The following is a 24,107-nucleotide window of genomic DNA, read 5'->3' on the forward strand; positions in this document are numbered from 1 at the left end:
TCCTGTCCTCTAACCTTCTGTCACCTGTTAGTGGGTCTGTCTCATCATGCCTAAAGGAGAAGCGCTCTCGTCCTCCTACCTCTTCCCCCTCTTCTTCTGCTCTGGTCAGTCATTTTGTGAGCTCTTCGTGTAAGTGCAACCTTCCTTTGGGTCAGTCCTCTCCCCTCTGTCAGAGCTGCAGCAACCCCACTGTACCCACCGCCCAGGAGCCCCTTTTTGTCCCAGGCAACAGCAAAGTCCCTATTCCAGGCTGGGCTGCGCCTCTGTCACAGTTCGTAGTGGACCTCACCAAAGTGTCACAGACCCAGGTGTCTGTACTTGACAGCTTGCCCCTTCCAAAACCTACAGCTGCTATAGTGGGTCACAGGAATCACTGTCCGGGCTTTCTATCACGGGCCACAAGAGATCCAGACAGGAGCGCCGTTCTAGGTCCTCTTCCAGCTCCATCTCACCCCCTGGGCCTTCCCGGCGGTCTGCCTTTCCCCGATCTTCCTCTCCCGAGTCAGGCAAGACGTTCTCGGACGCGCCATTAGAGGATGAATCCGATCTGGATTCGGACCAAACCTCCAACATAAGAGATTTGGTCCAGAGCCTCATTGTGGCAGTCAACCAGACCTTTAACATCAAGGACACCTCTACGGAACCCGCAGATCAGATGGTTTCGTTTTGACGGTCAAAACCATCTTCCAAGGCCTTCGCCCCTCATGGAGAATTTGAGGAGATACTTACCAGGGAAAGGCAGAACCCGACCAGACGCTTTCAGAGAGGAAAGCGCCTCGGAGTCTTATATCCCTTTTCCCCTGAGCTCACCGCTAATTGGACAGCTTCTCCTACCGTGGACCCGCCAGTGTCCAGACAGTCCACCAGCACGGTGCTCCCGCTTGCTAATGGAGCGTCCCTCAAGGACTCCAATGACAGGATCATTGAATCCTTTGCAAAATCAGCTTTCTAAGCGGCCGATTCCACATTATGCCCGGCTTTTGCTTCAACCTGGGTTTCGATTGCCAAATGGGCCTAACAACTCCGTCATGGCATTCGCGCTGGAGCTCGTCCGGATGACTTTGGTGGATCTCGACGACCAGATTTTGCATGCAGCAAAGTACCTGGTCTTTGCCTCCCTGGATGCTGCTTCTTGCGCAGCTCAAGCGTCTAGCAATATGGTGGCTATTCGCCGGACTTTCTGGCTTAAAGCCTGGCAGGTGGACTTATATTCAAAGACGTCGCTTACTAGTTTGCCTTTTCAGGAATCTAGTCTATTGGACCAGATTATTAAGCACGTGACTGGGGGCACGAGTTCTCTTCTCCCCCAGTCCATTCCCTGGTCCCAGTTTGCGCTTCCCTATCTGTTTCCTACCCTCCCCCTTCTTCCCAGGCTGTTGAAGATCAACGGTGCTGGTCATTCTTATCGCACCGGATTGGCCCAGAAGGTCTTGGTTCGTGGACATTGTCAATCTGTTTGCGGATGCCCCCTGGAGGCTCCCAGACAGACCGGATCTTCTGTCCCAAGATCTGGTCTGCCACCAGAATTCTCAGTCGCTCAATTTATCGGTGTGGCTGTTGAAACTAGTTGTAGAGGCTCTGAGGAGTCCTCCCTTTGAACCGCTCCGAGAGGTTTCCCTGTCCTTTGTCTTGGAAGGAGGCGTTTCTGGTGGCCATCACCTCCTTTAGGTGCATTTCGGAGTTGGCAGCCCTTTCCTGTCACCCTCCTTTTTTGGTTCTGCACCAGGTTAAGGTGGTTTTGCGGCTTCCTCCTTCCTTCCTTCCCAAGGTGGTGTCTGCCATCCACCTAAATGAGGACATTGTTCTCCTTTCCTTTTGTCCTGCTACTGCTCATCCTCTGGAGCGTTCTTTGAACAAGCTAGACCTGGTGATGGTTTATATGGCCAGGACTGCCCCCTTTAGGAAGACGGTCTCTCTTTTCCGTCATTCCTGATGGTACTTGAAGAGGTCTTCCGGCCTCTAAGGCTACGATTGCTCGCTGGATCAGAACGGCGATTTTGGAAGCTTACCAGGTCAAGAACAAAGTGCCTCCCCCTGGGATCAGGGCTCACTCTACCCGGGCAGTGGGCGCCTTCTGGGCGGTGCACCATAGGGCTTTCGCCCTACAGCTTTGCAGAGCGGCAATTTGGTCTTCCATCTACACCTACGCCAAATTTTATAAGGTCCATACCTACGCTTCAGCTGGCGCCAGACTAGGCAGAAGGATCTTGCAGGCGGCAGTGGTGAGTTCTCTGACAAAATGAAGCTTCAGCTATTCCCTCCTCAGGGACTGCTTTGGGACGTCCCATGGTTCCTGTGTCCCCCAATGATGCGATGGAGAAAACAGGATTTTTGGTTTCTTACCGTAAAATCTGTTTCTCTGAGCCTTCATTGGGGGACACAGCACCCTCATATGTTAAACAACTATTGTTTTTTCTTCTGTGTTCTGTTGTTCCGGTTTGAGTTGTCTGTTCTTTTTATCTTGTTTCTCCTACTGCTTTCTCGCTATCTTAGTAGCCTAGTGACAGTCAGTGGGGTGTACACTGCAGAGCAGAACTTTTTTGTGCAGTGTCAGCCTCCTAGTGGCAGCAGCATACACCCTATGGTTTCTGTGTCCCCCCAATGAAGGCTCTGAGAAGCAGATTTTACGGTAAGCAACTAAAAATCCTGTTTTAACTCCGTTTCATCAGTATGACCCTTTATTTGCAACATGCAAGAATGATTACCTAACAGGTCCGTCTCGAAATTTTTATTTTTTTTTCAATGGCTTCTGTAGAGAGAAAAGAGGATTTTTGGTACTCACTGTAAATTACTTTTCTCGTAGGCTTCACTGAGGGACACAGGATACCATTCGTTATTGCTCTGATTTCTGTACAAAAATACTCTATACCTTATTATGGAAAAACAAACTTTATTCTGAAGCGGCATAGTTGAACCCATTTCAGATAAAAGATGGGTCAAAAGGAGCCATCCTTCTTGGGCACCGTGAAGATGTTTGAATAAAAAACACGTAAAGCGCTCCTGTTTAGAAGCCGGAGCAGTAACACATGGTTTCCTGTGTCCCCCAATGAGGCGTCCAAGAAACATGGTCATGTGTAGCAACCATTCAGATGAATGAGTGTGTTATAAAAGAATGACTTGTGACCCCCCCGAGCACCGAGCAGAAGTTGCTGTTGTTGCCACCTTCCCACTCTGTCTCATATCCATGAATACTTAAATTTAAGGTTTTTTTGTTTTTGAGAATTTCCAACAGTTTTTAAACAAACATAACACATAATTGAAAATCATGTTGAATAAAGAAGCTACATAGAAGGGGAAGGGAAGTGGGAGAGAGGAGATAAGAGTACAAAAACAATTGTCACCTTACTGATAAGACGGAGTGAAAATGTTTGGATGTCCTTCCAATCTATACATTTCTATTGCACCTAAAGTACATATGGGTCCAATACCTAGAAGTCTTTATTAATCCTAGCCTAATCTGTGTCCCATTCCCTAGACGCTAGCCCTGATGTATTCTTTATACCAGTAGGTACGTTTTACACTGTTGTAATACATTTTTACACTAGATTGCTAATAAGGAAGCATAAGCTTTTAGCACAAAGACTTTATTGGAGCGCACAGAAATTCATGGGTATGTTTGCTGCCGCCAAGAGGCTGACTGAGGTTTTTATGAATATTCATAGGTTGAAGACTATGAGGAGGAAACTATTCTACGACCTGGATGTAAAGAATATTTTTGGTTACTGTGTAAACTGATTGATAACATCCACGTCAAAGATGCCAGCCAGGTATTATCTGCTCTTCTCTGTAATGTGTTTTTTTCCTGCTTTAGTACAAGTTTGAACAATGGCTGTAAACAGGCCTCTGTCTAGAAAAGTGATGGTAGTCTTCTGTCGTCAAGTGTTTCAATTCAGCTTTGACTCCGGTAGAGTTCATTAGTAGGGGTTGCAAAAAGTCTTGGCGCCTCTTAACAGCTTAACAGCTCTTAACAATGTATAGATAGATTAGTGTGGGATGCGCTCATTTGGAATGATGCAATTATAAGCACAACTTTCGTAAACACTTGTAGTATTATGGTCTGTCTTCTCCTTTCCTGAGTGATGGTGGACTAACAGCAAGGCAAGCTACACAACAGTATAGAAAAAAAAATGTAGGATACAGGCACCATCCCAAGTACATAAGTCAGTTCCTTTATTGGCAAGATTGGTAAGGGAGATGCCCTTTTAATACCAAATTGGTATCTTCATCAGATCAGGTATCTGAGACCAGACAAAGCATTACACAGTGTGAAACGGCCATCTTGCTTCATGGCTTTATAATGACACTGATGGAGTAAGCTACAGGCGATGACGCGCTGCCATGTGTTTTTCCTGTTTGAACGAATATACCCTTTAGTAAAGATGCTATCCTGTTGCACCACCATGATCTGCAAGTATTGTCCCTGAACATCTTCTGCAAAAAGTATTTGGGGTAGTGTCAGCTCAGTTACTCCCTGGCTCGCAAGTTCCTGAAAGGATGAAATGCATATTGAAAATATACAGTACATTAATAACATGTGGGTTTCAAAAGCTGCACATTACCCATCTACTTAGCTGATGTTAGTGTTACTCAGCTGACTTTCTGTAGCCAATCTGCTACTTATCTTATACTATAAAGGGAATTTGTCATGAGAAAAAAGGCTATTAACCTGCTGATATATTGTCAGTCTGTTAATAGCGTTGTGAAACAGCGCGGCCACTGCACTGAAGGCTCGCCTTCCCGAAGGAAATGAACTTTATTCCTCCTGGCAGCCTCAGGCTTTTAGTCATAGAGGCTTGTCCTGTGCGGCTTCAGTCGGTGAGCGATGGGTGAAATCACACCCCTGGCACTGACTAACAGCTGTATCTGTACTGACACACTGCAGAGCTGGCTGTCAGTGCCAGGGCATGGTTACAGCCGCCCCACTCACTATGTACTGATCGGTGACTGAAGCTGCCCCAGCTATTCCTCTATGATTGAAAGCCTGCCAGGAGGAATAAGGTTAAAGGTACTGTGAGCACAGAATGACTGTTCAGACCAAGTACAGGCGCTTATAGCATCATGGCAGGGCGAGTAATGTATATACACCTCACCACCTGCTTGGTTTCCATCTGTCTGCCTTTCCCTAGCTCTGTGAAGCAAGAGCTGTCAAGCAAAGAATAGGGGGGGTGTAGATTGGCCAATCATTTGTATACACCTTCTAACCTGCGTGTTTTACCTCACACAGTGAAGCACCGAGTGCCTGTACTTAGTTTGAACAGTCATCCTGTGCTGATAGTCCCTTTAAAGGGAATCTGTCACCCCTTTTTTGAGATATCATATAATGATGTGTTCATATTATGTGTGTCACATAAGGATTCTCTTAGTACTTTTGCTTCCCCCTGATAGCGCACCATTCATGCATAAATACCTTGTTTATATCGGTTCAGATGTATGTAACCTGCCACGGTCCGGTCTGATGGGCGGGGCTTATTCAACTGCTCACCCCCCCCCCCCCCGTCTCGCTCTACACAAGAAGAAATGCGTAGAGCAAGACAGGGAGGGGGGAGCAGGTGAATAAGCCCCGCCCAGCGGACCGGACAGCGGCAGTTTACATACATCTGAACCGATGTAAACAATGTATTTATGCATGAAGGGTGCGGGGTCAGGGGGAAGCAAAAGTACTAAGAGAATCCTTATGTGACACACAATTGAATGATGATATATGATATCTCAAAAAAGGGGTGACAGATTCCCTTAAATTTCCTCTGAGTAGTCAGGTATTAAGTGCAGCGGCTGGACAGCTTCAGAACGCTATTAACCTGCAGATCAACCCTATAACTGCAGGTTAATGGCATTGTTTCACATGACCGGTTCCCTTTTAAATGTGTACATGAGTGGACCTCTGGTAACTATTTTTAAAACTATTTTCCCATTTTTAATCTAGACAACATTGCTTGATTTGGATGCACTAGCTCGACATCTGGCCGACTGCATTCGCAGGTAGATCTGTTTTTTTGTCATTTCTCGTCTTTAATTGGTATTTTAAATGCAGTAAATATAGCTTAGGTGTTGTATAAGTTATACAATATATACTTGTGCATCCATTAATCATGTTTTAAGGTCTCTGCTTGCAGTCGTTGAATGACAGCCTTAAATTCCAGAAGGTGAAACTCCATAAAACTTCGTACCCGTAAAGGTTTCCATTCAATGATTACTAGCCAAGTCCTGTAAAACTGCAAGAAATGAATACACCATCTGTATTTTGCATTACCCAGCTGTAAGGACTATTACACAAGCATTTAGATTTTATTTCTCCTAATAGCAGGGAAATCATGGATTACCAGGATGGCAATGTAGAAGACGATGGTATGACGGGACTCTTGAGGTTGGCAACTAGCGTAATCAAACATAAACCGCCTTTCAAGTTTTCCCGAGAAGGCCAGGTGGGGATCTTCATTATTATTACTGTCCATTATAAAAATGAATGTCCAACTTTGTCCAAGATGCTACAGTTTTGATTCCTTTTCTATTATTTTTTTTAATTTTATTTCAGGAGTTCCTCCGAGACGTCTTTAACCTCCTGTTCATGTTACCAAGTTTAAAAGACAAGTTACAACCCAAATGTAAATCTCATTCTTCCCGGGCGGCAGCGTATGACCTTTTAGTGGAAATGGTGAAGGGCTCGGTGGAGAACTACAGGCTGTTACACAATTGGGTAATGGCGCAGCACATGCAGTGTAAGAGCCGGAGCATTTCTAACACTTACTGTCTGTCGTGCTTAGCTAGGTTAGCATTTCATTATCGAGGGTTTTCCCCCTCTGTAAACAAACTTAAGATGTAATTCACTTCTTTGTGAAGCATGAACCATGTTCTGATAGCGAAACTCACCCCAACTTGCAATTCCCCTGACCAGAGTTCACGGTCTCATTGACTATTACTGACCGCCCATTTGGACTGAATATTGCGACCCGAGCATAGTCTGTGTTTTAGGATGGTGTAAATTCAACCTTATTATTCTTTACAGAAGCACTTTTTTATCAAGTGTGTGACTGTAATGTCTGATTATTCATGAGCTCTGGCCTGCAACTACTTATTATTGTGCTTAAGAAGTCAGCAGCTGGAGAAATCACTTGCTCATAAATATGCAGATTGTTATCTCATAGCTTCCTGCATCTCATAAAATGTAAGTGTGGCCAGATTCCAGTATGCCTTGTACATAAGTCACAGTAATGTATACCGCTGTCAGAGCGCAACATAAAGTAGGTGATGGCTTCATTTTAAGCCCTTTACGCTGCTGCCAATTTTCTTTTTTGTGTTTGCGTTTTTTCCTCCCCTTCTTCCCAGAGCCATAACACTTTATTTTTCTGTCCTCATAGACCTATAAGGGCCTATTTTGTTGCGGGACAAATTGTGCTTTTGAATGACACCAACCATTCATTTGACTATATCATGTACTGAAAAATAGGAAAATTGAAATGAGGAGAAATTAAGGAAAAAAATGCAATTCTGACAGTTTTTTGGGAAATGTTTAACTTTTTGTGGTAAAAACGACCTTGCAGTATGATTGTCCTCATAATACGATTACGGCGATACCCAATATGTCCAGCTTTTTTGTTTTTTTTTTTTTGTTTAATTTTATTGTGGTGGGGAAAGTTTGTCCAAAATTTTTTTGGGGGGTGTTGCTATTTTCTCCTATGCCTCATTGGGGGACACAGGACCATGGGTGTTATGCTGCTGCCGCTAAGAGGACACTAAGTGAACATAGAAATATTAACGCCTCCTCTGCAGTATACGCCCTCCTGCTGGCTGAAATTGAGCCAGTTCTTCCTTAGTGTCTGTAGGAGGCACTTGGGTCTGGTTTCAGACACCAACGTTTTTATTTTAATTTTTAAATTTGTTTTTTTCCTGTAAATTTTTATTTTTTTATTAACGGAGTGAAGGGGGCATCAGCGTCCTGGGTCCCGCAATGATTGGCTCGGAGAAAAGGATTTTATGGTGAGTACACACAAATCTCTATTTTCTGCAGGAACTGGATATTTGATCTCTAGGAGTATCACCTAGCCCCCGTCATGATTTACTGTAGGCATCACGTAGCCACCACCATTCTTCACTCTAGGCATCATATAGCCACCAACATGCCCCACTGTAGGTGTTGCCCAGCCACCGCCATGCCCCACTGTAGGTGTTGCCCAGCTACCGCCATGCCCCACTGTAGGTGTTGCCCAGCCACCGCCATGCCCCACTGTAGGTGTTGCCCTGCCACCGCCATGCCCCACTGTAGGTGTTGCCCAGCCACCGCCATGCCCCACTGTAGGTGTTGCCCAGCCACCGCCATGCCCCACTGTAGGTGTTGCCCAGCCACCGCCATGCCCCACTGTAGGTGTTGCCCAGCCACCGCCATGCCCCACTGTAGGTGTTGCCCAGCCACCGCCATGCCCCACTGTAGGTGTTGCCCAGCCACCGCCATGCCCCACTGTAGGTGTTGCCCAGCCACCGCCATGCCCCACTGTAGGTGTTGCCCAGCCACCGCCATGCCCCACTGTAGGTGTTGCCCAGCCACCGCCATGCCCCACTGTAGGTGTTGCCCAGCCACCGCCATGCCCCACTAGGTGTTGCCCAGCCACCGCCATGCCCCACTGTAGGTGTTGCCCAGCCACCGCCATGCCCCACTGTAGGTGTTGCCCAGCCACCGCCATGCCCCACTGTAGGTGTTGCCCAGCCACCGCCATGCCCCACTGTAGGTGTTGCCCAGCCACCGCCATGCCCCACTGTAGGTGTTGCCCAGCCACCGCCATGCCCCACTGTAGGTGTTGCCCAGCCACCGCCATGCCCCACTGTAGGTGTTGCCCAGCCACCGCCATGCCCCACTGTAGGTGTTGCCCAGCCACCGCCATGCCCCACTGTAGGTGTTGCCCAGCCACCGCCATGCCCCACTGTAGGTGTTGCCCAGCCACCGCCATGCCCCACTGTAGGTGTTGCCCAGCCACCGCCATGCCCCACTGTAGGTGTTGCCCAGCCACCGCCATGCCCCACTGTAGGTGTTGCCCAGCCACCGCCATGCCCCACTGTAGGTGTTGCCCAGCCACCGCCATGCCCCACTGTAGGTGTTGCCCAGCCACCGCCATGCCCCACTGTAGGTGTTGCCCAGCCACCGCCATGCCCCACTGTAGGTGTTGCCCAGCCACCGCCATGCCCCACTGTAGGTGTTGCCCAGCCACCGCCATGCCCCACTGTAGGTGTTGCCCAGCCACCGCCATGCCCCACTGTAGGTGTTGCCCAGCCACCGCCATGCCCCACTGTAGGTGTTGCTCAGCCACCGCCATGCCCCACTGTAGGTGTTGCCCAGCCACCGCCATGCCCCACTGTAGGTGTTGCCCAGCCACCGCCATTTCCCACTGTAGGTGTTGCCCAGCCACCGCCATTTCCCACTGTAGGTGTTGCCCAGCCACCGCCATTTCCCACTGTAGGTGTTGCCCAGCCACCGCCATTTCCCACTGTAGGTGTTGCCCAGCCACCGCCATTTCCCACTGTAGGTGTTGCCCAGCCACCGCCATTTCCCACTGTAGGTGTTGCCCAGCCACCTCCATGCCCCACTGTAGGTGTTGCCCAGCCACCGCCATGCCCCACTGTAGGTGTTGCCCAGCCACCGCCATGCCCCACTGTAGGTGTTGCCCAGCCACCGCCATGCCCCACTGTAGGTGTTGCCCAGCCACCGCCATGCCCCACTGTAGGTGTTGCCCAGCCACCGCCATGCCCCACTGTAGGTGTTGCCCAGCCACCGCCATGCCCCACTGTAGGTGTTGCCCAGCCACCGCCATGCCCCACTGTAGGTGTTGCCCAGCCACCGCCATGCCCCACTGTAGGTGTTGCCCAGCCACCGCCATGCCCCACTGTAGGCGTTGCCCAGCCACCGCCATGCCCCACTGTAGGCGTCGCCCAGCCACCGCCATGCCCCACTGTAGGCGTCGCCCAGCCACCGCCATGCCCCACTGTAGGCGTCGCCCAGCCACCGCCATGCCCCACTGTAGGCGTCGCCCAGCCACCGCCATGCCCCACTGTAGGCGTCGCCCAGCCACCGCCATGCCCCACTGTAGGCGTCGCCCAGCCACCGCCATGCCCCACTGTAGGCGTCGCCCAGCCACCGCCATGCCCCACTGTAGGCGTCGCCCAGCCACCGCCATGCCCCACTGTAGGCGTCGCCCAGCCACCGCCATGCCCCACTGTAGGCGTCGCCCAGCCACCGCCATGCCCCACTGTAGGCGTCGCCCAGCCACCGCCATGCCCCACTGTAGGCGTCGCCCAGCCACCGCCATGCCCCACTGTAGGCGTCGCCCAGCCACCGCCATGCCCCACTGTAGGCGTCGCCCAGCCACCGCCATGCCCCACTGTAGGCGTCGCCCAGCCACCGCCATGCCCCACTGTAGGCGTCGCCCAGCCACCGCCATGCCCCACTGTAGGCGTCGCCCAGCCACCGCCATGCCCCACTGTAGGCGTCGCCCAGCCACCGCCATGCCCCACTGTAGGCGTCGCCCAGCCACCGCCATGCCCCACTGTAGGCGTCGCCCAGCCACCGCCATGCCCCACTGTAGGCGTCGCCCAGCCACCGCCATGCCCCACTGTAGGCGTCGCCCAGCCACCGCCATGCCCCACTGTAGGCGTCGCCCAGCCACCGCCATGCCCCACTGTAGGCGTCGCCCAGCCACCGCCATGCCCCACTGTAGGCGTCGCCCAGCCACCGCCATGCCCCACTGTAGGCGTCGCCCAGCCACCGCCATGCCCCACTGTAGGCGTCGCCCAGCCACCGCCATGCCCCACTGTAGGCGTCGCCCAGCCACCGCCATGCCCCACTGTAGGCGTCGCCCAGCCACCGCCATGCCCCACTGTAGGCGTCGCCCAGCCACCGCCATGCCCCACTGTAGGCGTCGCCCAGCCACCGCCATGCCCCACTGTAGGTGTCGCCCAGCCACCGCCATGCCCCACTGTAGGTGTCGCCCAGCCACCGCCATGCCCCACTGTAGGCGTCGCCCAGCCACCGCCATGCCCCACTGTAGGAGTCGCCCAGCCACCGCCATGCCGCAAAAGCGCAGTTAAATAACCCGGTATGATTTGCATCCTATCCCATTTCAACCTCCATAAATGTATTTAAATATGGCCTGTAGTCAGAAATTTTGTGCACATAGTCGTTCAGGTGTGTATTTTGTTAAAAAAAGGGATGTTTTAGGGTAAAGGTAAGACTAGAAAAAATTACAAGTATCCGTTAAATTACTAGGTGTCAGTGCACCTCAGTATGCAAAAAGTGGATTTAAATAAAGCCATTAAGCTGAGTAAAAACATAAATATTGAACTTTGTCCCAACAATGGTAATGTTTGCCAATTCCAATCCCTCAATGCATGTAATTGCAACTTATCCCAATTTGATATAACCACACCAGCAGCCTATTGATATAGCCACACATTATTATCATTATTGTATTGTGCACATGACATTCAAGTATACAGTGCCTTGCGAAAGTATTCGGCCCCCTGGAACTTTTCAATCTTTTCCCACATATCATGCTTCAAACATAAAGATACCAAATGTAAATTTTTGGTGAAGAATCAACAAGTGGGACACAATTGTGAAGTTGAACGAAATGTATTGGTTATTTTAAATTTTTGTGGAAATAAAAAAACTGAAAAGTGGGGCGTGCAATATTATTCAGCCTCTTTCACTTAATACATTGTTGCGCCACCTTTTTCTGTGATTACAGCTGCAAGTCGCTTGGGGTATGTCTATCAGTTTTGTACATCGAGAGACTGAAATTCTTGCCCATTCTTCCTTGGCAAACAGCTCGAGCTCAGTGAGGTTTGATGGAGATCGTTTGTGAACAGCAGTTTTCAGCTCTTTCCACAGATTCTCGATTGGATTCAGGTCTGGACTTTGACTTGGCCATTCTAACACCTGGATACGTTTATTTGTGAACCATTCCATTGTAGATTTTGATTTATGTTTGGACTCAGCTGATAGGGAGAGGGTTAAATTAACCCTTCACGGTTGATCCAGTGATTTCCAAATTAATCCACAGGGCATTGCTAGCAACTGGGAATGACCACACGGAGATGGGGGTCTCTGTACGGGAGGATCAAGACAGATCACTAGTCCCCTTTATTTTAGTCACTACTTTTATAATATTTTGCTTAATTATGCAAAGTTCTCAACTACCAATAACATCATGGTAATGCTTCACTTTATAAGCCAATAATATTGCAAGAAAACCGGAAACTACATATATGTCCGTCATAGAAAGTAGTATAATGGCATATTCTTCAGAGTAATACACCCCAGGGTCCCTTATCTTGTACCTGATGAGGAACAGTCTGGTTTCATGACAGCCTGAACTTTTCATCCCAATTACAAAAATTTATCTTACAGCAACAAAAATGGAGAAACGAAACCTTCAGAGAATGGAGAAAATGAAACTTCAGCTCTGATTTTAGTTTTAACCCTTCACACATTGTCTTGTTGGAAGACAAATCTCCATCCCAGTCTCAGGTCTTTTGCAGACTCCAATAGGTTTTCTTCAAGAATGGTCCTGTATTTGGCTCCATCCATCTTCCCATCAATTTTAACCATATTTCCTGTCCCTGCTGAAGAAAAGCAGCCCCAAACCATGATACTGCCACCACCATATTTTACAGTGGGGATGGTGTGTTCAGGGTGATGAGCTGTGTTGCCTTTACACCAAACATATCGTTTGGCATTGTTGCCTAAAAGTTCGATTTTGGTTTCATCTGACCAGAGCACCTTCTTCCACATATTTGGTGTGTCTCCCAGGTGGCTTGTTGCAAACTTTAAACGACACTTTTTATGGATATCTTTGAGAAATGGCTTTTTTCTTGCCACTCTTCCATAAAGGCCAGATTTGTGCAGTGTATGACTGATTGTTGTCCTATGGACACACTGTCCCACCTCAGCTGTAGATCTCTGCAGTTCCTCCAGAGTGATCATGGGTCTCTTGGCTGCATCTTTGATCAGTCTTCTCCTTGTTTGAGATGAAGGTTTAGAGGGACGGCCGGGTCTTGGTAGATTTGCAGTGGTATGATACTCCTTCCATTTCAATGTGATCGCTTGTATTGTGCTCCTTGGGATGTTTAAAGTTTTGGAAATCATTTTGTATCCAAATCTGGCTTTAAACTTCTCCACAACATTATCACGGACCTGCCTGTTGTGTTCCTTGGTCTTCATGATGCTCTCTGTGCATCAATCAGAACCCTGAGACTATCACAGAGCAGGTGCATTTATACAGAGACTTGATTACACACAGGTGGATTTTATTTATCATCATTAGTCATTTAGGACAACATTGGATCATTCAGAGATCCACAATGAACTTCTGGAATGAGTTTGCTGCACTGAAAGTAAAGGGGCCGAATAATATTGCACGCCCCACTTTTCAGATTTTTTATTTCCACAAAAATGTAAAATAACCAATAAATTTCATTCAACTTCACAATTGTGTCCCACTTGTTGATTATTCACCAATAATTTACATTTGGTATCTTTATGTTTGAAGCATAATATGTGGGAAAAGGTTGAAAAGTTCCAGGGGGCCGAATACTTTCACAAGGCACTGTACATAAAATGCGTTTTCCCTCCAATGGGTTCATCAGGAGAGCATACTTAATATATACCAATGGTACATATACAGAGGTGTGATAGACTTAGCTTGAAACATTGTTCAGTCTTCAAAAGGGTCCAAGCCTTTTGAAGGATTGGACGCTAACGCGTTGTTATATGCATACTTGAATGTTATGTGCAGAAGCGAGGCATGCATGGGGACTCGAGCATAGTTTTCGAGCACGCTGAAAATACTCTTGGCACTCAAGTATTCTCAGATAACACCTTATCCAGGCTCGCTCATCACTATTTATAACCTTTCTGGTCAGGTAATTTAAAGTGGATTATGACTGATATTGACCTAAAATTCCGTAATAGGTTATTTGCTGTTTAGCGATGCTTTAAAGGGAATCTGTCACCCATTTTTTAAGATATCATATAATATCATTCAATTGTGTGTCGCATAAGGATTCTCTTAGTACTTTTGCTTCCCCCTGACCCCGCACCTTTCATGCATATATACCTTTCTTTATATTGGTTCAGATGTATGTAAACTGCCGCGGTCCAGTCCGCTGGGCGGGGCTTATTCATCAACTGCTCCCCCCTCCCCTCCCTGTCTTGCTCTACACAAGAAGAAATGCGTAGAGCAAGACGGGGGGGGGGGGGCAGATGAACAAGCCCCGCCCAGCGGACCGGACAGCGGCAGTTTTCATACATCTGAACCGATATAAATGAATGATATCATATGATATCTCAAAAAAGGGGTGACAGATTCCCTTTAAGTTGCTCGCTTTCGTTTCAATGATTTACATTCTGTTCTTGAAATATATCTCTGTACGAATTCTGGCACACATTTGGACCTTTTTCTTAATGTTGTACCATCCTTTTTGGACTGCAGCTTCCCATGCACCTTACAAATGGGACTACTGGCCACATGATGACGTCCGGGCTGAATGCAGGTTTGTTGGACTCACAAATCTCGGAGCAACGTGTTATTTGGCATCTACCATTCAGCAACTCTACATGATACCAGAGGCAAGACAAGCCATCTTTACTGCTAAGGTATGTTATGGGATTTTACATAAGAATCATATGTAGCAAAAACAAATAGAAAGTTTCTTACAACAATACAAAAAATCATGCATTAAAGGCCGTTAACAAGTGGGAATCCACAAGATGGCGCCACGATCCCACATATAGTATGTAGCAAGAGCCAGATCAAAATACATGTGTACACGTGAAACAAGTGTTCCCTGAACATACAAAGCAAAGATAGCTTAAAAGGAACCTGTCGTCACTTTTTAGCATCTAATCTGTCCCGAAATGAAGCACACCCCATGACTAAATGAGTACGTACAATCTATCTATATAAAGTGCTTTTTACACATGATTATAGCACTGGTTTTAATGGGAAAAAAAAGTGTTAGTAATGCACATTGCATCACTAACAATGCACTGGGGACAGTAGCATGACGGGTTCCATTTAAGCCAACAGGAACAAGTGAGCTAAAAGGACAAAAAATAAACAAATTTATGCAATGAGACATTACCTTCTGTGGAATGTGGTGCCAAGCCCCAGAGTGTGCGTTTTGGCATACTGCCTTCTGGAGTATACCCTATTGTCTTATACTGTTAGAGGTTTTATCAAAATAGGCCTTAATAAAATGGCAGCTTTTCCTCAATCCAAGTTGCTAAGTCTTATTATTATTCTATGCTTATATAGCGCTATCTTATTCCACAGCGCTTTGCAGACATTATCATCGTTGTCCCCCTTGGTGCTCACAATCTAGATTCTCTATCTGTATGTCTTTGGAGTGTGGGAGGAAACCGGAGAAAACCCACGCAAACTTGGGGAGAACATACAAACTCCTTCCAGATGTTGTCCTTGGTGTCCTTCTAAGCTTAGAAATGAAGCACTAAATTTAACTACCAATATAGCTGTCCTCACTATTAGTCTGCTGCGTTTTCTACTTGATCATAAAACAGCCTTGTAGAAATCCTGCAGAGAACACACAGGTTATTCTCCTGGTGATTTGCTTCACCTTCAACTGGTGGCTAACTCAAATCCCTTCACCTTGGCCAGAAGGATGAGACTTTGCAGTCTTCTTTCCTACTGCAGACGGGCACGGCAGGGAGGTTTCTGCTACAGACAGTTGTCTTAGGCTATGTGCACACGGTGCGGATTCACACGTGGATTTTGCACAATCCGCAGGTTTCTCACCTCCACAATGGAGGAGATGGCAAACTGCAGCGGAATCCGCAGAAAAGAATGACATGTCAATTCTTTCTGCGGATTTGAAACCACAGGCAAAACCGCGCGGAAAAATCCGCACCGTCTGCACAGCGGTTTCATTTTTCCATAGGCTAGAATGGTACTGTACATCACCTGCAGTTCTGCTGCGGATCCGCAGGGCCAAATCCGCTGCGGATCCGCAGCAGAATCCGCACCGTGTTCACATAGCCTAATAGCCGCACACAGAACAGTACGGAGGAGGGGAGATTTGGATGATCTTTTGATGCACAGATTTCACTCAAAGTATTCATTATGTATTTTTCAGTTTTAATTTTGTTTATAAGGCCTTGTGTACACGATGCAGATTTCCAGCGGATCCGCAGCAGATTTTACCTCGCAGAAGCGCTGCATATCCGCATTGTGATGTACAGTATCATGTTAATCAATAGGAAAAAAAAACGCTGTGCAGACGCTGCAGATTTTTCCACGCGGTTTTCTTGTGGTTCAAAATATGCAGCATGTCACTTCTTTTGTGCGGTTTTCCACCTGCTCCATTCTCCAAATCCGCAGGGGGAAATCCACAGGGGAAAACCGCACAAAAACCACAAGAAAACCGCAAAAAAAACCAGGAATAAATCCGCAGGAAAAATGCAGATCATTTGACCTACAGATTTCTTCAATTCTGCGCGGAAAAATCCGCAGGGCAAAAAAGTACGTGTGCACTTAGCCTAAGACAATATAGGATTGGGAAAAACATTGAAGTTTTTTTTTGTTTGTTTTTTTTTGTTTATTTCCTATCAATAGAATAAACTTTGTCTCACTGATTACTGGGGTCCAACCATTGGGACCACCAACTATTTCAATATCTTTTCTCTGCAGTGTCTTATACGATTACAGTGTAGATTTGATTATACATAGCTCTGCTTTTAGAGACTGCTGGAGAAGGTCTATACTCCTTCTAGACCTCTGCACCAGTCAGCCCCTGCAGTCTCCTTTTCACGATCGCCGGGGGTCTATGTGGTACTTATTAATATAAGATAAAATGGATGGCAATCTGAACTATTTTTCTTTCTAGAAAACAATTTTTTCTTTTTCTAGTATTCAGATGATATTAAACATAAGACTACCTTACTGGAATTGCAGAAAATGTTTACTTATTTAATGGTAAGTGGAGTATAAAATTGCAAGATTTTTATTTTTCATATAGATTAAGATGTGATTTTTAAAATGTTTTAACACAAATTTGATTTAAGCAAATCATTTTCTGATGAGAGCGTCTCTGTAAATGTTAGTTCTGCCACCACTAGAACTTACCAGGGCTGTGGAGTCGGAGTCGGAGTCGTGGAGTCTGAGTCTGAGTCGGTGCTCATTTTGGTGGAGTCGGAGTCCGAGTTGGAGTCGGTATAAAATGGACCGACTCCTAAAATATATAATAAATTGGGTACAGTAATTCAATGCAGGATGTGCTGAATATTTTTTTATAGGAGTTTGGGAAAGTTATGAAATGTCCTATAAATGACTGTTCTATTCCTGATCTAAGGCTACATTCACGCACAGCGTTTTTCCTGTGTTTTTTGAGGATACGTTTTTCAGCTGCAAAAGCTGATCATCTTTTTAAAAAACTGCATCACCTGAAAGGTTTTTGAGCTCATAGATAATGTTTTCAATAGCAAAAGCAGATTAGAAATCTGCTCTATCTATATATCCATTTATCCATATCTGTCTATCCATATCGTATCTGTACCAAAAAGAATGAAAACCGGGTAGTACACCAATATATATTCTGTTCTATCTAAATATCTTGATTATTGGATCATAAAAATGATTAAATGTCTGAGGTTCACATTGTACTACAATAAATTTTTCACTTAAATATAAGCAATATGTGTGGGAGTCGGAGTCGGAATCGTGGAGTCGGAGTCGGTGTAAGGGAAATTGAGGAGTCGGAGTCGCAGGTTTGGCTTACCGACTCCACAGCCCTGGAACTTACTGGCGCTTACTACTTATTTAATTCAGGGCAACACAGAGGATTTGATGCATGACATGAATGGTACATGAATCCTTTCACACTTCTAGTTATTTCGGATGGGTAGACTGCCATTTTTTTTATTCTGTGGTGTCATACATCTGAGGCTGAATTTTGATAATGGTTGCATTTATTTCAGGAGAGTGAATCTAAAGCTTATAATCCCAGACCCTTCTGTAAGACTTATACCATGGACAAACAGCCACTAAACACCGGAGAACAGAAAGACATGACCGAGTTCTTTACAGACCTCATTACTAAGATTGAAGAAATGTCTCCTGAGTTGGTGAGCTCTGCTCTAAATATTATTTGTTTGTATTTAAAAACAAAGGGTTTTTTGTTAACTTTTTCTTTCTTTTTTTTTTTTAACCACACAATCAACAGAAAAACACAGTCAAAAGTTTATTTGGAGGTGTAATTACTAATAATGTTGTGTCTCTGGTAAGTTGTCTTGTTTTGTTTTAGATATGTATAAAATTTCCTTGAAGAATGTCTAAAGATAAAAAGTCTACAGAACCACAAAGGTTTCATGTAGTTATGTCTTAAGAAAATGCAGTACTCTGATATAAGAATTCAGCCCAATTTTTGTACCTAGACAAAACATTTTAAATCATTCCGGTTTACCCAAAATAAGGGTAAAATATTCTTGCTGCCGTAATGGACCCATAACACGCCAAAAATGCATTTTAGTGGTCATCAGTCTACATTATTATGTCCACAAGCTGTCCCAAGTTTTGGGCTCTGTAACTTGTCCATAGTGAGGCTGAGACCCTTTCTTCTTGTGGAGAGGCGGTGGCCCTCCCCTCCACCCCTTCTTGTGGAGGGTGTCCAAGTCCCTCCCCTCCATTTCTTCTTGTGGAGAGGTGGAGTCCCTCCCCCCTTCTTGTGGAGAGGCAGAGGCCCTCTCCACCACCTCTTCTTGTGGAGGGTCTGAAAACCTCACCCTCTGGGCTTTTCCTTCCATGTCATGTTGTCCATCTCTCCTAAGCTTTGATTACATTTGGTGTGGGTGTAGCAAGTTACAGAAGGGGACCTATTGACTGGCACTAAAATTTATTTATTTTATTTTTTTTTGATAATTAAATCATGTTGCAATTTAGCATTTAGTTTATTGAAACAGGAGACCCTTGAAAATGTCCTTCCAATGCATTCTCCCTCCCGACTCTGGGTGCTTGCCGGGAGAAATGGCTGCCTGACATTAGCATGATGCCAAGAGAGCTTTGTGTTTGGGTTCTTTACTAGTCAATAGTCCCCATGTAGGAGGTTCACCAGGCTTTGTTAGGATGTAATAAAAGGCACAGCAAAATTGATTTAGCTTATAGCTGGCTTGCGTGTAGCGTCTCTCCATGTAATGATTTCACCTCTTACTCAAGGATTGTGAACATGTCAGTCAAACAGCAGAAGAATTCTACACGGTCCGATGTCAGGTGGCAGATATGAAGAACATCTATGTGAGTAACTGTGCGCTCAACGTATCGCATTCTTCATAGTATATGCTACAGTTATTCAGGCATAAGATGTATAAGGCTAAAATACAGCTGCAATATTCTTCATTGTAACATGCTGAGTGGTAAGAGCAGGTATAGCTTCGCCTTCTCTCTCCCATATATACGTTGTCCCCAAGAATTTTTTTTTTTTCAGTACCGTATATTAATTTGTAAAATTAATTTCAAATCTACTGCTTAGAACAAGGTCCAATATGGCTAAGTTTTCAGAGAAATAAAAAGAAGAAATTATCAGGTGTGTCCCTAATGGGCATTATATATTAAAGGTATTGTCCATTACTCAAACACCCTCTTCGCATTTACTATTTTCCCCCATATAAAATAAAAACAGACTGCACTCTTCTGTTGTCGGCACCAGGTCTCCCAGGGCTCATGTGACATTGTGAGCCCTGCAGCCAGTCAGCGGCTGCTAATAGTCCACTTCACTCTTTCCTCAAACAAAACTAACATCCAGAGGAAATCAGATCTCTTGCTGCTTTCTCACTGCCCCCGGATGTCCGTTTTGGCCAAAGGAAGTGAGTTTGAAGTGGACAACCCCTTTAAGCCAAATACCATGTCTGGTGACATAATATACCACAGATTGTTATATGTAAATACTAGTATGTAAATAAGGCTCATATATTGAATAACAAAAAAATATATAATTTTCTAAGTAGGAATTTATTTTGACTACTTATAGTATTGCTTGTTTTGTTGGATTTATTTGTTCCAATTTTATGTTTAAATAGAACGGTTCTGCCTAGTGTTGCTACATTCATAAATTTGGCTAAAAGGGTGTATCGATTTGTATAATAGCGTGTTATCACTAGGAAGCTCACAGAATATTTTATAAGTAGTATAAGCTTACATTGGTGAATATAGACACAGATCTTGCTGCATTTTATCTATCATATATAGATATATAACGTATCACCTGTTTAGTCATTGCATATTATATTTGTCCTTTTCCCAGGAATCCTTGGATGAAGTTACCATCAAGGACACATTGGAAGGTGACAACATGTACACCTGTTCCCACTGTGGGAAGAAGGTGCGAGCAGAGAAAAGGTTAGTCTGTCCTTTGTGCCTAGTATGGGACTCCAGCAAGAAAGCAATGTGTTTCTTCATAATGAAAGCATCCTCAAGAATCTACTATTGACTTTGAGCATCTGCCACAATTGTACACCCACTTCATGAGCATCGCCTTAAAGAGCAGCTTTGCTCCTGCTAGATAAATGTGTAGAGGACCGGTCAGCAGGACGTCTGTCCCCTAACTAAAGACATTACTGTAAAGCCCCTTTAATGGTTATTACATTCAGACCTTGCTTGTATTTCATTGGGGCATTTTTAGAAATCCATTCTTGATATTTTAATTCTAAGTGCAGTGGGCGTTGCACTTCCAGCTCTGCTGTGCGCTCTCCCAACGCCAAACTTCTGTATTTAACAGGTTATTATTCCCTTAAATCCTGGTGACCGATCTTTATAAACATTAGTCTACCATCTTAATCCCGTGCTCACCCCTCCCTGACCGTGACTATCGCTCATGTGACTACAGTCTTAATTTGTCACTTGTTTTGGTCTTTTTTGCTGTTCACATCTCCCATCCTATGCACTGGTTTTAAGTTTCTTATCTTCAGATATATCTTTTTAGTATTTTCTGTAGCATATGAGCTGACTTATTGTGTGCTGTTTATTTCAGAGCTTGTTTTAAGAAGCTGCCTCGGATATTAAGCTTTAATACAATGCGGTACACATTTAACATGGTGACCATGATGAAGGAAAAGGTCAATACACATTTCTCTTTCCCTCTGCGACTTGATATGACGCCCTACACAGAGGATTTTTTAATGGGGAAAAATGATCGAATAGAAGGTAATTTATACAAAAAATAAAAAAATAACTGTGTATATTAAGTGATTAAAATAAAAAATTCTTCAGTTCTCCTTTTTTTGGTAATTTGTGCATCACCCTTCTTTTTTTTTTTTTTTTAAATTCGGTTGTTATCCAATCAAAGACAAAATGTTTAAAACCAAAAATAAATCCTTAAAGGGAGTCGGTCACCTCCTGGACGAGTTTAAGCTATTACTATGGGCAGTGTTGTGCAGTGACCCCTGTGACAGCTAGGGGGTGCTGTATGGCCTTTCCAGAACATGCACGCAGGCGTTTCCTTTATTGTGATGGGGATATGATGAGCGACAGGGTTGTGAATGGCCGATATGTATCACAAGGATGGGTGGTCTTGTGATGGAAGCCGGAGCATGTGTTGTTCAGCAGATCTACTGCTGAGGGTTTGTTATTGTGTATTGGGAAAGCTTCCAGGTGACTTGGTGAGATGGGTGGGACCAGTCACCTACAAACCCACCCAGGGGCGTGTCTGAATGCCCAGGATAAAGCCTGTGTGTGGCTGTGTGAAATAGGTCCTTTAGTGAGGTCATAACCATGTGATCCATACCTCACCGGTGGGTGTGGTTATTGTCCATATAATGTGCCTGAGGTCTGGTCACATGGGGGAGAGTGTATGGACCTGATTGGTTCATGTGGAAGGCCTATGTGTTGGAAGGTATGCTTACCTCCCCGAAGAGCACATGGAGGCTTTGGACCTGGTGGCCTGTGTGTTGGACGGTTCCAAGTGGGGACAGAAGTCCTGAACAGCACACAGAGAGGCCTTGTTTCCAGAGTCAATGACGGCTCTGCATTGGGAAGCTACCGCCCAGCTGAGGATCTGAAACTGTTAGGCGGCCTAGTGAGCAAGGCATTGTCTGGGATGGTGATCCAGTTCGGCATCTTCCCTGACAAATGTGAGTGATACTGACCGAGGTCAGAAAGAGACTGGGTTCAAACTATGGAGCCGGCATCTGGAGCAGGAGCTCCTAAGAGGTAACTCCGAATAGGGGGAAATAACTGTGTTGAGGCTATAGAGCCTGTTTACTGGACATGGCACAGCCTGTGTGGCCACAGGTCTGAGAGAGCGGAGCCCTAATATGAACACTGACCTGTCTGATGTAAGACTGTTGCGTTTTATGGTTTATGCTGTATAATAAACCACTTAGACCAGTGGTTCCCAAACTCCAGTCCTTGTGGATCCCAACAGGTCATGTTTTCAGGATTTCCTTAGTATTTCACAGGTGATGGAAGTATCATCAATGCATCAGGAATTCTCTCACGTGTAACACTATGGAAATCCTGAAAACATGACCTGTTGGGGTCCGCGAGGACTGGAGTTTTGGAACCTCTGACATAGACTGTTTAAATGGAAAGTGTTCCTGTGTGCCGTGAATCTGCTGCCAAGTGAGTGTTCCCCAACACTAACAATAAGCGCTACCTTACAGCAGATATTAGAATAGTTAAACCAGTCTGGCCTGTATGCCTCATAGCTGCATTGAGAAGATGTTGATGCTGAGAAAAGCAGTTTTGATGCTTTGTTAATGATTTCTTCCAAACTCTGGGGCACGTGGTGCCTGGAAGAAAATCCCTGCCTCCTCTCCATTATAACAGCTTAATAATCACACTGACCTGTGACGTGCAGTTGCGGCGTTGTAATCCCACGCATGCGCTGTCCACTCGCGCAGTTATGTGAAACTTATCTGCCGTTCTATGGGCGGAGTCTTCATTGAGTCTTCATTGATCTTCTGTGCAGGTGAGTTCTGTTACTGTGCAGAGGGTGACAGATTCCCTTTAAAGAAGACTTGTGTGGTCTCTGGACATGTCTGTTTTCGTAAATATTTTTCTCCATCACCGTTTCTGAGCATCTTTTTTTTTTTTTTTTTTTTTTTCCCCGTGTTTTTGTTCTTTTGTTGTTCCTCCTATAAATTGAGTAAGCTGCTGAACGCACAATTCTGAAAAGTGATGAATTGATATATAAGTAAATACCCTGCAGTAAATAAATGGCAATAGTGCGTGAAAATAATATCGGGTACTTGGTTAATATAATTTTGATTAAAAAAAAAAAATAAACATCCCACCTCTTCACGGTGACCCTAATTGGGACGGTCTGAACTCTAGCATTCCGTTTGTCAAGTGGCATGCATATGGAGAAGAGCTGAGAAGGCCTAGGCCCAGCTAGTAGACACACAGCCATGGGAGACCACGTCAATATAATGTCCAGCTCAAAGAAAAGGCATGCCACACCTTTACATGGTGCAAACAGACTGGAAAAAAAAAAAAAAAAAAAACCCTAAAAAAACAGGTTTCTATCGCCTTATTGGAGGACATAGGAACCATGGGTGTATGCTGCTGCCACTAGGAGGCTGGCACTATGCGCCCCTGGAAAGGCAGGTTTTTCCGACAAGTCCTCCTGCCAGGCCTTGAGACAAATAGTCCATCGGATGGCCACGATATTGCTGGACGCCTGAGCTGCGCAAGAAGCAACATCCAGGGAGGCAGATACCAGGTACGTCCCTGCAGCATGAGAAATCTGGTTGGCGAAATCTGCCAGATCTTCTGGTCGAGCTCCAGCAAGAATGCCCTGACGGAGTTGTTTGGTCCATTTGGCCATGGACTTCGAAACCTAAGCAAAAGCCAGGCACAATGTAGAAGCGGCCGCTTCAAAGACTGACTTTGTAAAGTTTTCTAGAATCCTATCATTGAAGTCCTTGAGGGAGGCTCCAGTAGTCCGCAGAACAACTGTGTGATGGACAGTCTGGAAACTGGTGTGTCCTCGGCCCGAGAAGCTGTCTAGTTGGCAGTGAACTCTGGAGAAAAGGGATATAGGATGCCCAGGCGCTTCCCTCTTTGAAAGCGCCTTGTCGGGTTCTCCCTTTCCCTGGCAAGTACCTTCTCAAATTCTTT

The 24,107-nt window shown here is 45.6% G+C and overlaps 1 protein-coding gene across 1 annotated transcript in view; it reads left to right on the forward strand.

Annotated features, from left to right (window-relative positions):
• LOC141079250 (ubiquitin carboxyl-terminal hydrolase 34) overlaps window positions 1-24,107 on the forward strand; it is a 157,321-nt gene that overhangs the window by 129,107 nt on the left and 4,107 nt on the right. Inside the window, exons 36-46 of the mRNA XM_073565292.1 lie at window positions 3,663-3,767; window positions 5,924-5,979; window positions 6,302-6,422; window positions 6,533-6,716; window positions 14,475-14,638; window positions 16,908-16,973; window positions 17,975-18,121; window positions 18,220-18,276; window positions 19,209-19,286; window positions 20,293-20,387; window positions 21,019-21,191. Of these exons, the coding sequence (XP_073421393.1) occupies window positions 3,663-3,767; window positions 5,924-5,979; window positions 6,302-6,422; window positions 6,533-6,716; window positions 14,475-14,638; window positions 16,908-16,973; window positions 17,975-18,121; window positions 18,220-18,276; window positions 19,209-19,286; window positions 20,293-20,387; window positions 21,019-21,191 (1,246 nt within the window). The remainder of the gene's footprint in view (window positions 1-3,662; window positions 3,768-5,923; window positions 5,980-6,301; window positions 6,423-6,532; window positions 6,717-14,474; window positions 14,639-16,907; window positions 16,974-17,974; window positions 18,122-18,219; window positions 18,277-19,208; window positions 19,287-20,292; window positions 20,388-21,018; window positions 21,192-24,107) is intronic.

Source organism: Dendrobates tinctorius, unplaced genomic scaffold (genome assembly GCF_039654945.1).
Source record: "Dendrobates tinctorius isolate UK_male_01 unplaced genomic scaffold, ASM3965494v1 ptg000638l, whole genome shotgun sequence".
NCBI classification, from domain to species: Eukaryota; Metazoa; Chordata; class Amphibia; order Anura; family Dendrobatidae; genus Dendrobates; species Dendrobates tinctorius.